This window comes from Halyomorpha halys, unplaced genomic scaffold (genome assembly GCF_000696795.3).
Source record: "Halyomorpha halys isolate HHAL.00 unplaced genomic scaffold, Hhal_1.1 Scaffold397.1, whole genome shotgun sequence".
In the NCBI taxonomy this organism is placed as follows: domain Eukaryota; kingdom Metazoa; phylum Arthropoda; class Insecta; order Hemiptera; family Pentatomidae; genus Halyomorpha; species Halyomorpha halys.
In genome coordinates, this window is record NW_027115275.1 from 253768 (window position 1) to 266243 (window position 12476).

The following is a 12476-nucleotide window of genomic DNA, read 5'->3' on the forward strand; positions in this document are numbered from 1 at the left end:
GTCAATTTAACTTAATACAATTAATTAAGTTACTCTCTACAATTAATTAAATTACTCTGACTTGTACAATAGTAACTTATACTTTAGTACTTTTAAACTCCTGTAATATCACTAATAGCCCTCTCTATTATGAAAAAAATAAGTATTAGTGTAATTACTACGTGGTTTCTAACTTGTATTTATGAACCAATACTATTAGTTTTCATTATAAAACAGGGCCCAGGTAGCCAAAACTGTATAGTTGATGTTTTTTTAGTGGTCTTGGTCATCCTTCCTTCTTCCATGGAATAATACTCAAAGCTGAGGAAGGCAGGCCTCCATTTAAAGTTTCCTTATAAAACAAAATGTAGGGTTGATCTGATACGCTGCTGATCCATTGGATCTATAATCGTGATACTTTTTTGATGGCCATAATTACTTTTAATTTCCTTTTTGTTCTGGCATTAGACAGTTTTTTGGTTTAAAACAATTGAACATTCAGAAGTTCCAAAACTTCTCCTGATTGCAAAAATTATTTTCCTAAAAAAAATCAAAAACAGAATGACAAGAACATGGTATTTTTTTAATAACTCCCACCCCTATTGACAATGACCTTGAGGGAAAAGTGGTGTAAATCTGACTTACGGCACTTTCCTTCTACCATAACAATGATTTTATTTGCTTGCCAAAAAAGAGCTTGTAAAAGAGAGATATGGTAGTATTTACATAAGATTTTCCTCTATTCTCTTTATTTATTTCCCAAGTACAAAGTAAAGGAACAGGTCATATAAAATAATGACCAATTATAGATTTTTACTAACTTTCTTTTTACTATAAAAATAATTTTTTGAACTGTATTTGTTTATAGTTTTAAAATTATAACTATGGAATGTATAATATGTATTATAATGTTTATTTTCAAACCTTGAGAAAGCAATTATAACATATAAAACAATAGGTTTTAGATGAATTTGGCTCTGAGCTTCAGGCAAGTTCTTCTCTGCACGATACTGCTAAGAAAGTTCTCCTTAAATTAATAGGAGACATTTGTCAGACTCTTCCATCTACCTATCAAGTAATTTTATAAGTTTATATTATTTATGTTTGTTCACATCTAAACACTATTTTGACTTAATAAAAAAAAAAATTACAGGTATTCGATCCTGAAAAAACAATCAACCATGATCTCTTCAAGTTTTTACGGTCTGAGAAATCTATGAAAACTTTTTATTCTTTAGTACCCGCTGTAACAAATCTACTATTTAATTTGAAGGAAATTTCGGTCGATTTTGGAACCTTATTTGCTACAGAAGACATCACAAGTTTGTCAAGATTTGGTGTTCTCTGTATTGAAGTAATTATCATGAAGTACTTAAATTCGTGCATTGATTTTATCCTTGTTAGATACGTAATATTATTTTTTGTTTAAAGGTGGTTAATTGGATTTTAATCGAAGAAAAAGAGAAAAACATCAAACATTGTCCGAGCAAGTTGCAGGCACTTTTGAAATGTTCGTCGTATGCTTTCAAGATAGATCTTCTATCAGCATCGCTATCGCTTGAACAGATATCTTCCATTTGCTGTGCTTTATTGAATATCTTCCAGTTTATATTAGATGAAGATATAGTGCTAAAAGAGCATGTTCCTCCATCAAATGGTAATAAAATATTTCATATTAATTTAATGATTCTTAAATAAAGTTTTTTCTTTAAAAAAACAAAACATAAAAACAATGACATTTTGAATAATGATGTAAATCAAATTGTAAATAGCAACATAAGAATGACATCTAATTAACAGATATTTTGTATTGTTATATTTACATACATTTTTTTAAGATGGAAATTTGGCTGAAGATGTACCAGCAATAGCAAAAACCGCTATTCAAATGGTTTCAATGATAACTTTGATAGAAAAAAATCTCCCGAACATCCCATGGTGTATATTTAAGAATGCCAGGTTTGTAATCGCTTCAAATCAATAATTGATATATCATGGGATTGTATATGTATAATAATTTTTTTTTAAATTTTGGTAGATCGATAATAATTTCACTTGGAAGGGAAGCCAAGTTGAATTGGTTGTGTAGGATACCGATTGAAGCATGGCACCCACCATTAGACTGTCCGACACCACCAACACTTCCACCAATGTTACTTCATGATACGGACATTTTAAGTCAAATTGTGTCAAGGTATATTTACTTGTACTAGATAATATTTGTTGGTTAGATTGTAATAGGTCATTAGGGATCAGTGATCTTTGTTAACATATTTTCTTCATCTTGTGATGAATGTGTAAGTATTTATTTAATTAGTCACTCTATACTGTTGTGTCCTTTTTTGTTTTGTTATATTTTCTGAAAAGAAATGGTGGAATATATTTATAACTATTTTTATTTTTAGTAGTTACTATCGTATTTTAGATAATAATTATTAACTAAACTGCTAAAAAGTGAATATGGATATGGTTAGTTATGCATGGTGCATTTCCCCTAAAATTTTTGTTTTATTTTTGTTATAAATTTATTAAAACTTACACTTATAAGGTTGTATTTTTCCTTGGGGAGTTTTATAGAAGGTATTTTAAAGAAACTATAATATTAAAGGTTTTGTTATCTTGTTTTTTTGAATTGTAAACATTTTGTAAAATTTAATAATTTGTATAATCTCCTTTGATACACATTACTTCTCTGCACCTATTTGGTAAACTTTTTATAATATTTTCACTGTTTCAAACAGAATATCATCGCATTAAAATGCTAATATTGCTCTCAGTTGGTGAAGGTCAAGAGGCTATGAATGGAGGTCAAAAGGCCTTTTATGCAGTGCATCACACTTATGCTCTATTGGATTGAGATCTGGAGACATTGTCAAAAGTAGCAGATGTGAGATACCCAGGTTTTCAAGACATTGAAGAACAACTCTTCCCCTAGGATGTCATGCATTCTCGTAAAGAAAACTAGTATCTGAGCCCTGCTTTGAGGGACCAGATACTCCTCTATAATTTCTTGCTGTGAGATGGATAAAATATGAACCAATCAGAATTATCCCTATCCATTTTTGAGCAGTTTAATTTACAGCTTTCAAGAATAAATAACAATAATTTAATATGAAATTAAATGTATAAGTTATAATTATTAATTTAGTGGTGTTTTATCCCAAGGAAATTCTGTATGACTGATTTTTCTTTCTATTTTAGGAATTATTCGCCTTCTTAACTTAATTCTTTATTTATTAATCTCACATCAGTATGCTAATACTTCCGACGTCATAGATGGTCTAGCAGAAACAATGTGGTGGACTTCTTTTACAGTTTTTTCATAAATGAATGGAAAAATTTCAAGCGGAATTGAACTGAAATGACAAAAAAAACTAAAACAAAAGAAGATATCAAAGGTCCCTGAAGATGGACAATATGTTCAGAACCTCAGTAGTATTACCAGACTGATGTTAAATTAATAAATAAAGAAATTACAGTAAGAAGGCTAATGATTCCCAAAATAAATAAAAAAAAAGTATAATTATTAAAATCTAAGTATACGTATTATAATTATTGTTTTATTTGCTCGAAATGATTAAGTTAGTTCATTATTAAGATATATCAATGGTCACTACATTAACTTTGTTAAACTTTAACAAGTATTTGTAAAATTCCTAATTTAAATTTACAAAAAGTTGTGTATAAAAAACTGTAGATGTAATAAATAAGGAATTACAGGATGTAGTCAAATCATGAATAATTTTTTACTTGAAAGTTTAAAATTTGAACTTGAAACATCTTTGAGTTTGACCATTGATATTAATTACATAGTTATTTTATTTTTAAAAATATTTTTCTGATTATTTATCTTTTCAAGGATTCGTTTTTTGGGCTGGAGAGGGAAATTTCAGTTTGAAGAGTCTTGGGTATGCCTTCTTGGCGCTCTAAGCCCAAACCCAGATTTTGATAATATCGAGCAAGAGGAAATAGTTGCAATGATGCAGGTATATTGTTAATGAGTCGTTGCCAGTTAAGAATTTAAATTAATGAAAGTTTTAATATTCCAACATTTATTCTCTACAGGCAAACAGTCTCGCTATTGACGGGATAACCTGGCTTGCGATTAGTACGTTGAGTGAGCATTCTCATTCAGTCGACGACACCAAGTATCTTCATGTTCCTAGGCATAGAAATGAAAAACTATATGCCCTCAAGTAAGTATCTCTTCATTTATTACTTATAAAATGTGAATTGGTAATTGAATGTTTGATTAATTCCTCTGAAAGAATCATAATCTTAAGTGATTCACACGAAAGAATGAATTCACAGTTCAATTGAAGTTTGTCAATACTCTACTAAGGAAAGTACAAAGAAGTGGGAGTAAGATTTACTTTGTCATATTAAGGATTGCTAATTGGCACTAATTTTCCTTGATTTTTATTTTAAGCCAATTTATAAAAAAAAAAAATTAGTTTGATTACTTTGATACAATTTAAAGAATATAAGAAAAGCTAGTTAATGGATGTCCATGGGCAATAAGGAAAGGAATAAGTTATCTGTGAACATAGTTAAAGCAAATTAGTGAGTGTTTTTTATTTACCTTAGTTAATAAATATTAACTTCATTTATTTACGGGCTTTTATTTTATTTTTGGAGAATCAAAGAACCTCAATAAGGATTTAAATTGGTTGTTAAATACCATGACCAAGCTTTCTTTATTTAATAAAATGTATTTTTAATATTGGTTTGTTTTGTTTTGAAAACAAACCTAAAAACTATAAAGTTTAGAAATTTTTGTTGTTTTTATCCATAAAAGTTCTGTTTTAATAATTATTCAAAATAACTGTGTCACTCAAAGGAGTAAATCATTAGAAATTGGTCCACTTAAAAGAATCGAATATCCCATTTCTATCTACTATACACTAGCTACCAAAATGGTGGCAACTATTAACTGAGGTATGATGAATGCATACCCACTTTCCTTCATAAGATCTTCCATAAATTAAATTTATTTGTTAACTATATTAAATTAATAATTTCTCAGTATTCATAAGTTTAACGTTGAATTTAGACTTTTTTTTTCATTTATGTTAGGCGTTGGAAAAGGCTGTCAAAAATGAATGATCTTCTTTGTAAAAAATTAAAAACTATTTCTGGAAATGATGGAATTTCTCTTTTAAGAATAGATAAAAGGCCAAATTTGGAGAGGGCGAACAATTTGAAAAGGTCCGATTTATTTTAATAATTACTTTTCTATGAAAAACGTGTGTATGCATGTATGATTTTATCAGTCACCATCTGATTTTCAGGTATGGTTTTGCACAATTTTCTGTGCCTTATCTGGAAGCCCAAATCAAGCATAGCGAAGAAGGAAGTATAGAAAATGGTATAGCTCTCGAAAATATATATTTAAAAAAGTTTATACTACCATAAAATTTGTATGCTTTTAATACTAAAATAATTTCAGATTCTCAGAATGATGATTCTGGCTATCGGAAATATTTGACTAGATATGGTATAGACATCCGATCATGTATTCAATTTATTCTGGATTTGTTTCCACAGTGGATCCTTCCTGGTGTAAGTGATAATGCTAAATATTTTTATTATAAATCAAGTAATGAGTGATGTGTATTTTATTTAATAGATACAAATATTTAGTATTATTTGGGGTATAATTTAGTTTTAAAGGATTTGCAAGAGAGGGATCAAATTGCATTGGAACATAAATTGATCATCTTTGTTAAGTTAGGAGTTCTTGCTTAAAATTAACTGCTTGACTATTATTCTTTATTGATTTTTCAGATTGGAATTTCTCTAAACCTCCAGTTTTCCATGATCAAATCTGTCCTCTGCATTTCGGATATGTTTACTGAAAGGAGTCACTTCGAATGGATGTTAGAAACCTTTCTCGAATTAGCCAAAAACCAATCTGTTCAAGATGAGATCATCCTCCAGTACCTGGTGATTGGAATTGCCAAGTCCTGCGCTGTGCTTGGTTATTTTGTAAGAGCTCAAAAATCAAACATCAATTTAAAAAATGAAATAATGTTCTGGATTAATAAGATTCAGTATGTATTATTTTAGGATGGAGAAATAAGCAATAGGATATTGAAGATAATTGAATCTACACTGAAGAGCCAATCTCTGCCGTTAGCTGAAGCAGGTCTTCACGGACTACTCTACCTTTTGCAAGCTGTTAAAAATATTGAAGTAAGAACATGTATATTTTTTTTATTAATTTTTAAAATCAACAATGTTTCATTTATTTAAAATAAATAAATAATTCAGGCCTACATAAAAACTTCAGAAAATAACCATTTTGCATGAATTGATTTGTTTTTTTATGATTTGTGTTATTATTGTATTATTCTGAATTATAGAAAAAATAAATATAGTCGTGTGTACATTTGCAGAAACCTGTCGACAATGTTGAAATACCAAAACTAAAACCACAAGAGTTCTATCAGAGGGTCCTCCAATGTAGTATAGAGTTCATTCAGAAAAAATTCAACAGTGAATTAGATCCGTAAGCTTGCGATTCAAAAATTTATTTTATTTTAATTATAAGATTTATCTATTTTTTCTATTTAAACATTTTTATTTTAGGAATGAAAATATGTCTTTACTCCTTATTGCTTTAGTCTTTTATATTCTGGAATATTATCCTGAAGAAGTAACTGACAAACAGGAGTTGATCAAACTCTTGATTAATTTAGCAAAAACTACAATTGACAACACTTTATACCAAACCATTCTGCAGGTAAAAAAATATATGTATTGTTACGTCTTTTTTAACTATTATTGTTTTTTAATATTATTCATAATGAAATTTTGTAAAAAAAAAAAAAAAAATAATAATACATAATAAATACATTTGTACAAGAATTTGATTAATGAAAAATCAGGTATGGTGAGCATCATACAACTTTCACTTACCACCATGTCTCCATGTTTTGTATAGACTAGTGGACTTGTGTTAAAGCAATCGCTAGTTTGTGATTTCGGAAAAAAAAAAATTTATGACAAGGCTATACGAAAATTCTGGAAAAAAATTCAACATTTCTGTTGGAATGAAAATGTGCATTTCAGGGTTCCTTGAGGTGGAAAGAACAAATATAAATTTTGTTCCTGCCAAGAATATAACAGTTTAACAAAAGTCGTAATGCAATTATGAAAGATTGGACGGTTCTTCCAGCTTTCCCATTAGAATCAGATATTTCTATTTTTCCTTTTTTTCTCCTTTATTTATTCATAAAATTCTTTAATACTTTTTATTTAACCATTATTGATTATTGCTAACAAAGAGAACAGTTTATTTTTTTTAAATAATAAATTAAAGGTACTTTAAAGAAAGATTTTTCGAAAATTAGGCATTTAAGTCCTGTTTAATGATTTCAATCAGAGTAAGACAAAGCTGATATTAAAGATCACTTGATTGTACATTGACATGACAAATTTAATCAAAATTGTTAACATTTTTCAAGAAAGTGGAAAAAATGTCAAAACTCGATTATATATCAGTCGATTTAATCAAAACAGTTGCTCTCACATCCCACATTAAAACGTTTATTCACATCGAAAACTCTACTTCAAAATGTTTGTCGATTCCAACACTTTCCCTTGCTATATATTCCATTTATAGGTAAGTGAAAGTAACATAAAATTTTTTAAAATTGAATTTTAAATTAATAATTCTAATTTTGTAATTAGTATTATTTTTCATTGAACTTTTTAAACGATAATTTTAATTTTAGCTTTGAGTTTTCAAAAGTAACAAAAATTATTCTCAGTGAAAAAGAACTGTGTATGTTATATAATATTTCTTAATGTCAAACATGAAATAATATAAATGCATAAATTGAATTTCAACAAAAACATGAAAGAATTATAAAATTCACATATTCTAAAGATAAATCCTCTGTAATGTCTTCTTTAATACCCAGCATTATTATAGATGTCACTCATCACCATCATTTATTCACACATCACTTTTAAAACACTCCCTCTCTTCTAAACATTTTAAATATAATTAAGTTAATATTATTCATTCAAATGAGGTTTATTTTAATTCAAGGTTATACTGTTTTTATTTTATAAAGTTTTATATTAATCACAGGAACTGAGATTGACATGTCAAAAGGTTTTATTTAAAACTGGACTTAATTTTAAGATGGCCTCCCAGATCATTAAATTTTTTTTTAAAAATTAAATCATGACCTCTACATTATTTAATAACCTTTAGTTTAATTATACAAATGAATATTTTAATGCTATATGAGTATATAGTTACATATATGCACAGTGTTACTATCACTTATTTCTGTGAGGTTAGCACTGAACTTCTTTCAACTGTGACCTTGAACTACATAAATTATTTGGCATTTTAAAATTACAAAAATACTTAAATCAGGTTTAAATGGATTTAAACATGCTATTTACTTGTAAAATAAATCTCAATGCATTTTACATATGTATAATAATTCCATTAAAAGGAAATTACCTTTAAATTGTTATTAACTTTAGATTAGAACATAAATTTTAAACTTTTCTATTTTTATTCACTTAAAACTACCCAACCAGTGGTCTATGAGACATTTAGAAGGGTCAGGGAATGAATGTTTTTGTGAGAATTAATTATTAGAACTATTTTTTATAATGTCTATGTTTTGTTCACGTCAACAAATTGTTTTTTAATGTTCCAATCAACTCTATGGATGCAACAACTTATTTTAACATTTTCTCTTTCAGGGTTTTGAAAGACTTGTATTATTGGGTGACGGAACTTTCAATGAGCAAATTACACGATTAGCTCTGAATTTATACTCAAAGTCTGATCCGAAAGTTACGATTCCTGCGTTTCAACTACTTTTAGCTTGTATTTATGCTGGTAAGTGTAAAAATAGATGAAATAAACAATAATCAGAATGATAATACTCAAGAATGTCACAAATTAAATATTATTCAAACCATTATTAATATTAATATAATTTAAATTTGAGATTGGTCTGTGGGACCCATGATGATATTTATTCTTCTTATATATATATATATTTTTTTTTTTTTGAGATTGTATAATCCATTTCCATATAAATAGATGCAAATATTTTGAATCTCTGAAGTAGACCATTATATTTATTTTATATTATATTAACTTATTAATTATACCATTATGTTTCTGTATTTTAGGTTAATTAATAAATAAAATAATTGATTATTTTACTCTAATTTTTAGATGGAAAGAAAAGTAGTGGTGATGAAAATGATGATAATCAGCAAATCGAATTAATGGAGAAAGTTACTATTCTATTTGATAGGTGAATTTGTTTTTTCTCTCTATTTTATATATATTTTCTGATATCTTGTTCTTGCTTGTATTATTATTCAATAAAAATAAATTATATTGTTAAAGTTCCGACACTTTTTGTTTATAACTTCTAATGTCTATTCAATGTTTCGGCCAACCTGGCCGATCAGGGAAAGTCTATTAAATTACAGCTTTTAATATAAATTATTATTAACAATTTTAAAATAAGATTATTAATAATAAATTAGCCTACCTTAAAATTTCACTGCTTAACATCTACTGTTTAAATTTTTAAATTACGTTTTTAATTCTGACAGAACCAATCATTGCTTTTAGAATAAAGAAAGGTTATCCTGTCGAAGTTGAAATTATTTGTGATGTATTACCTGGAATCCTCGCCGATTTCTTTTCGGCTTCGGACATCCTCACTAAAGTTATTGGTGAATTCTTGTCACCGAACCAACCGCACAAAGCAAACATGGCTGCTATGGTCTTTCAGGTTACTCATTCTATTTCAATTGACTTATTCATTAATGTTTTCAAATTATTTAATCTAACTAAAATTTTAAGTAGAAATATATTTAATTTTTCTTTGATCACAGTAATTTTTTTTATGAAAGATATTTTTAAAACCATCTTAACATGTTAATGCTTTATTTATTTTATAGGAATAATAAAGTTTTGTTTAATAAAATCATAGTTAGCTTACAAGCAAATAAATAACCTGTTTTATAAAAAGTAAAAAAAAAAAATATTCACAATTTTTTGAAGAAATATAAAATTAAGATGGTTTGAAAATGCTCTTTCCTTGTAATAGTAATTCTTTCAACAAAGTTACTTCAATTGATGTTTGATTTTGATCACGAGCTGATCAAATTTTAAAAAAACACCTTTTCTTTTTTTATAACTATCAAATTATTTTTGTCCGCTCAATATTTTTTATATTATAAAAATATAATATAGTGTTAAAATATATAACAGATTAAGCTAAAAGAATTTATTCAAAATTAACTACATCACTTTTACTTAGAAATGTTACTTTCTAGTAAGTAGTAGAGTTATTTCTTAACTTGAAATTCAGTTGAAAATAAATTTCTTTTTCAGTACCTAATCATAAATGTTCTAATCATGACTGCTTAAGGGCTTATATATTTCTTAACAGTTGTATACATTTTTTTTAGGTCTTTTCTCAAGCATGTTCAGAACATCAGCTGTCACTGCTACAAGATTGGGTTGTGTATTCTTTAGGCAACTTGACGCATAATATACCAAAGATGATGGCTGCTTGGTCTTTATGCTGTTTTTTCATTAGTGCTTCCACAAACCCTTGGCTCAAAGCAATGTATCCTTCCTTTTGGTTATTTATTATTTAGTCAGTAATAGGTTGCCATTAGCATTGTTTTTTTATGTAACTTGAGCCCTAGATGAGATATATTTTTACAGGTATTTCACAAATTGGTTTATCCTAACACCATGTAATATGTTGTGGTAAATTTTTAATGAAGTTAACAAATATTTCTTGTTGGGCTTGTTTATTTATTTTGTGTGAATATTGTTAGTTTTTATATTTATTACAATAAAGTGAAATTATTTGACCAATTGAAGAGACACTTGTGAGGACTAGTATGTAAATAAATATTTACTAGTTGTTACCAAAGGCCTAGCTCATGAATATTTCTTCTTAATTTGATTATTTTTATTGCAAGGGTAACTATAATGCATATAATAAACATGTAATTTTCTTAGGAAGTATTATTTTTATATTATTGTATTTTTACTCATGTTGAAATATAGAAAATACTCTAATAATTTTAATAGATTGGCAATTAAATTTAAAGAAAGAACAATAGAATACTATTGGTTGCACTCTCTTACTTCACTGCATTTAAAAAACAATGATACTTTAAAATTTGAATTTTGAACAATGTTTAAAAAAAAAAAAATGATCAAAATTATTTCACTAAGGTTTAATTATTTCCAAATAGTTGCTGTTTAAACTACCAAAAAGCAACAAAGTATTTTTGAAGGAGGCTCTAAAAAAAATCAAAGTGTCTCAAATTAAACATTTATTTGGCAAGACTAACTTATGAAAAACATCTATGTTTAATAAAAATACAACATTTAGAAGGTAAATAATCAATACAAAGTAAAATAAAAAGACCTTGAATGAATGAATGAAAAAATAATTTTATTCTGGGACATATGTCCCCTAAAAAGAAATACATGGTTCATATATTAAGATTTTTATCTGGTAAGCATTTACAAATTTTCAGATAGTAAAATGAAATTACATTGGTATATTGGCTTTACTACTGTTTATAATGTTAATCAATATATGCCTATTTATTTTATTACAATGATGTGGAGGTTTGGTTATACAATAAGTGGAGGAATAGGTATTATTTAAAGGAAAGAATGGATGAAAACTGGCAAATGGAGATGGGAAGAGAATTCCAGAAGGAGGTTGCACATATGACGAAGGATTTGCTAAAGAAGGCGGTTCTATATAAATTAGTCGATTGGGATCTGGTGTTTAATGAGTGGATGGATGAACAAAGAATGAGGAGATCTAGGATATAGGTAGGTTTTTTGATTTTAAGAACTTGGAATAGGAAAACACCAAGGAGGTATTGCCTTTGGGAGGTTGGGTAGAGCGACTTCAACTTGGTATACCAGCAGGAGACTTGAGAGCGCCTTGGGAACCCAAAGACAAATCATACAAAGCAATTCATGAAGTCTCAACTCTAGTCCTGCAGATAGCCCCCATACACTAAGGATCCATAGTTGAAGTGGGGTAAGACGAGAGAGGATACTAGGAGCTGACGGGTGTTCTGAGGAATGGAATTATGGAATCTTAGGAATTGTTTGAGTGAGAAGAGAAGGTCACCATTCTGAAGTAATAAGGGGGATGGAAATTATTTTAATTGTTTGTCATGATAGCTCAATCATTAGTTCTGATGAAGTATTAATGAAGATAAGGCATACCAACTAAGCAACACACTTGAAGAGTATTAAACATTAAGCCTTAAATTTAATATTTCATTATTTATCATACTAAGCTATTCCCATTTCTATGTGGAAAACAATTCTAGTAAAAATAACTAATAAATTGTAAATGGATGTGAAGAAACATAGCGAATTAGTAAATGTAAAAATAGATTGTTGTGTAAGTTAATATAACGTATGGTTTCAGTTAATGTTATATATA

At 27.8% G+C, this 12476-nt stretch overlaps 1 protein-coding gene across 1 annotated transcript in view; it reads left to right on the forward strand.

Moving 5' to 3' along the window:
- Nucleotides 1-12476, forward strand: part of htt (huntingtin) — a 41145-nt gene that overhangs the window by 26791 nt on the left and 1878 nt on the right. Inside the window, exons 37-54 of the mRNA XM_014422965.2 lie at nucleotides 938-1054; nucleotides 1133-1333; nucleotides 1411-1636; nucleotides 1818-1938; nucleotides 2018-2173; nucleotides 3839-3965; nucleotides 4045-4175; nucleotides 5056-5187; nucleotides 5271-5347; nucleotides 5429-5541; nucleotides 5767-5967; nucleotides 6049-6174; nucleotides 6378-6490; nucleotides 6571-6724; nucleotides 8713-8851; nucleotides 9197-9278; nucleotides 9605-9767; nucleotides 10450-10610. Coding sequence (XP_014278451.1) covers nucleotides 938-1054; nucleotides 1133-1333; nucleotides 1411-1636; nucleotides 1818-1938; nucleotides 2018-2173; nucleotides 3839-3965; nucleotides 4045-4175; nucleotides 5056-5187; nucleotides 5271-5347; nucleotides 5429-5541; nucleotides 5767-5967; nucleotides 6049-6174; nucleotides 6378-6490; nucleotides 6571-6724; nucleotides 8713-8851; nucleotides 9197-9278; nucleotides 9605-9767; nucleotides 10450-10610 — 2540 coding nt within the window. The remainder of the gene's footprint in view (nucleotides 1-937; nucleotides 1055-1132; nucleotides 1334-1410; nucleotides 1637-1817; nucleotides 1939-2017; nucleotides 2174-3838; nucleotides 3966-4044; nucleotides 4176-5055; nucleotides 5188-5270; nucleotides 5348-5428; nucleotides 5542-5766; nucleotides 5968-6048; nucleotides 6175-6377; nucleotides 6491-6570; nucleotides 6725-8712; nucleotides 8852-9196; nucleotides 9279-9604; nucleotides 9768-10449; nucleotides 10611-12476) is intronic.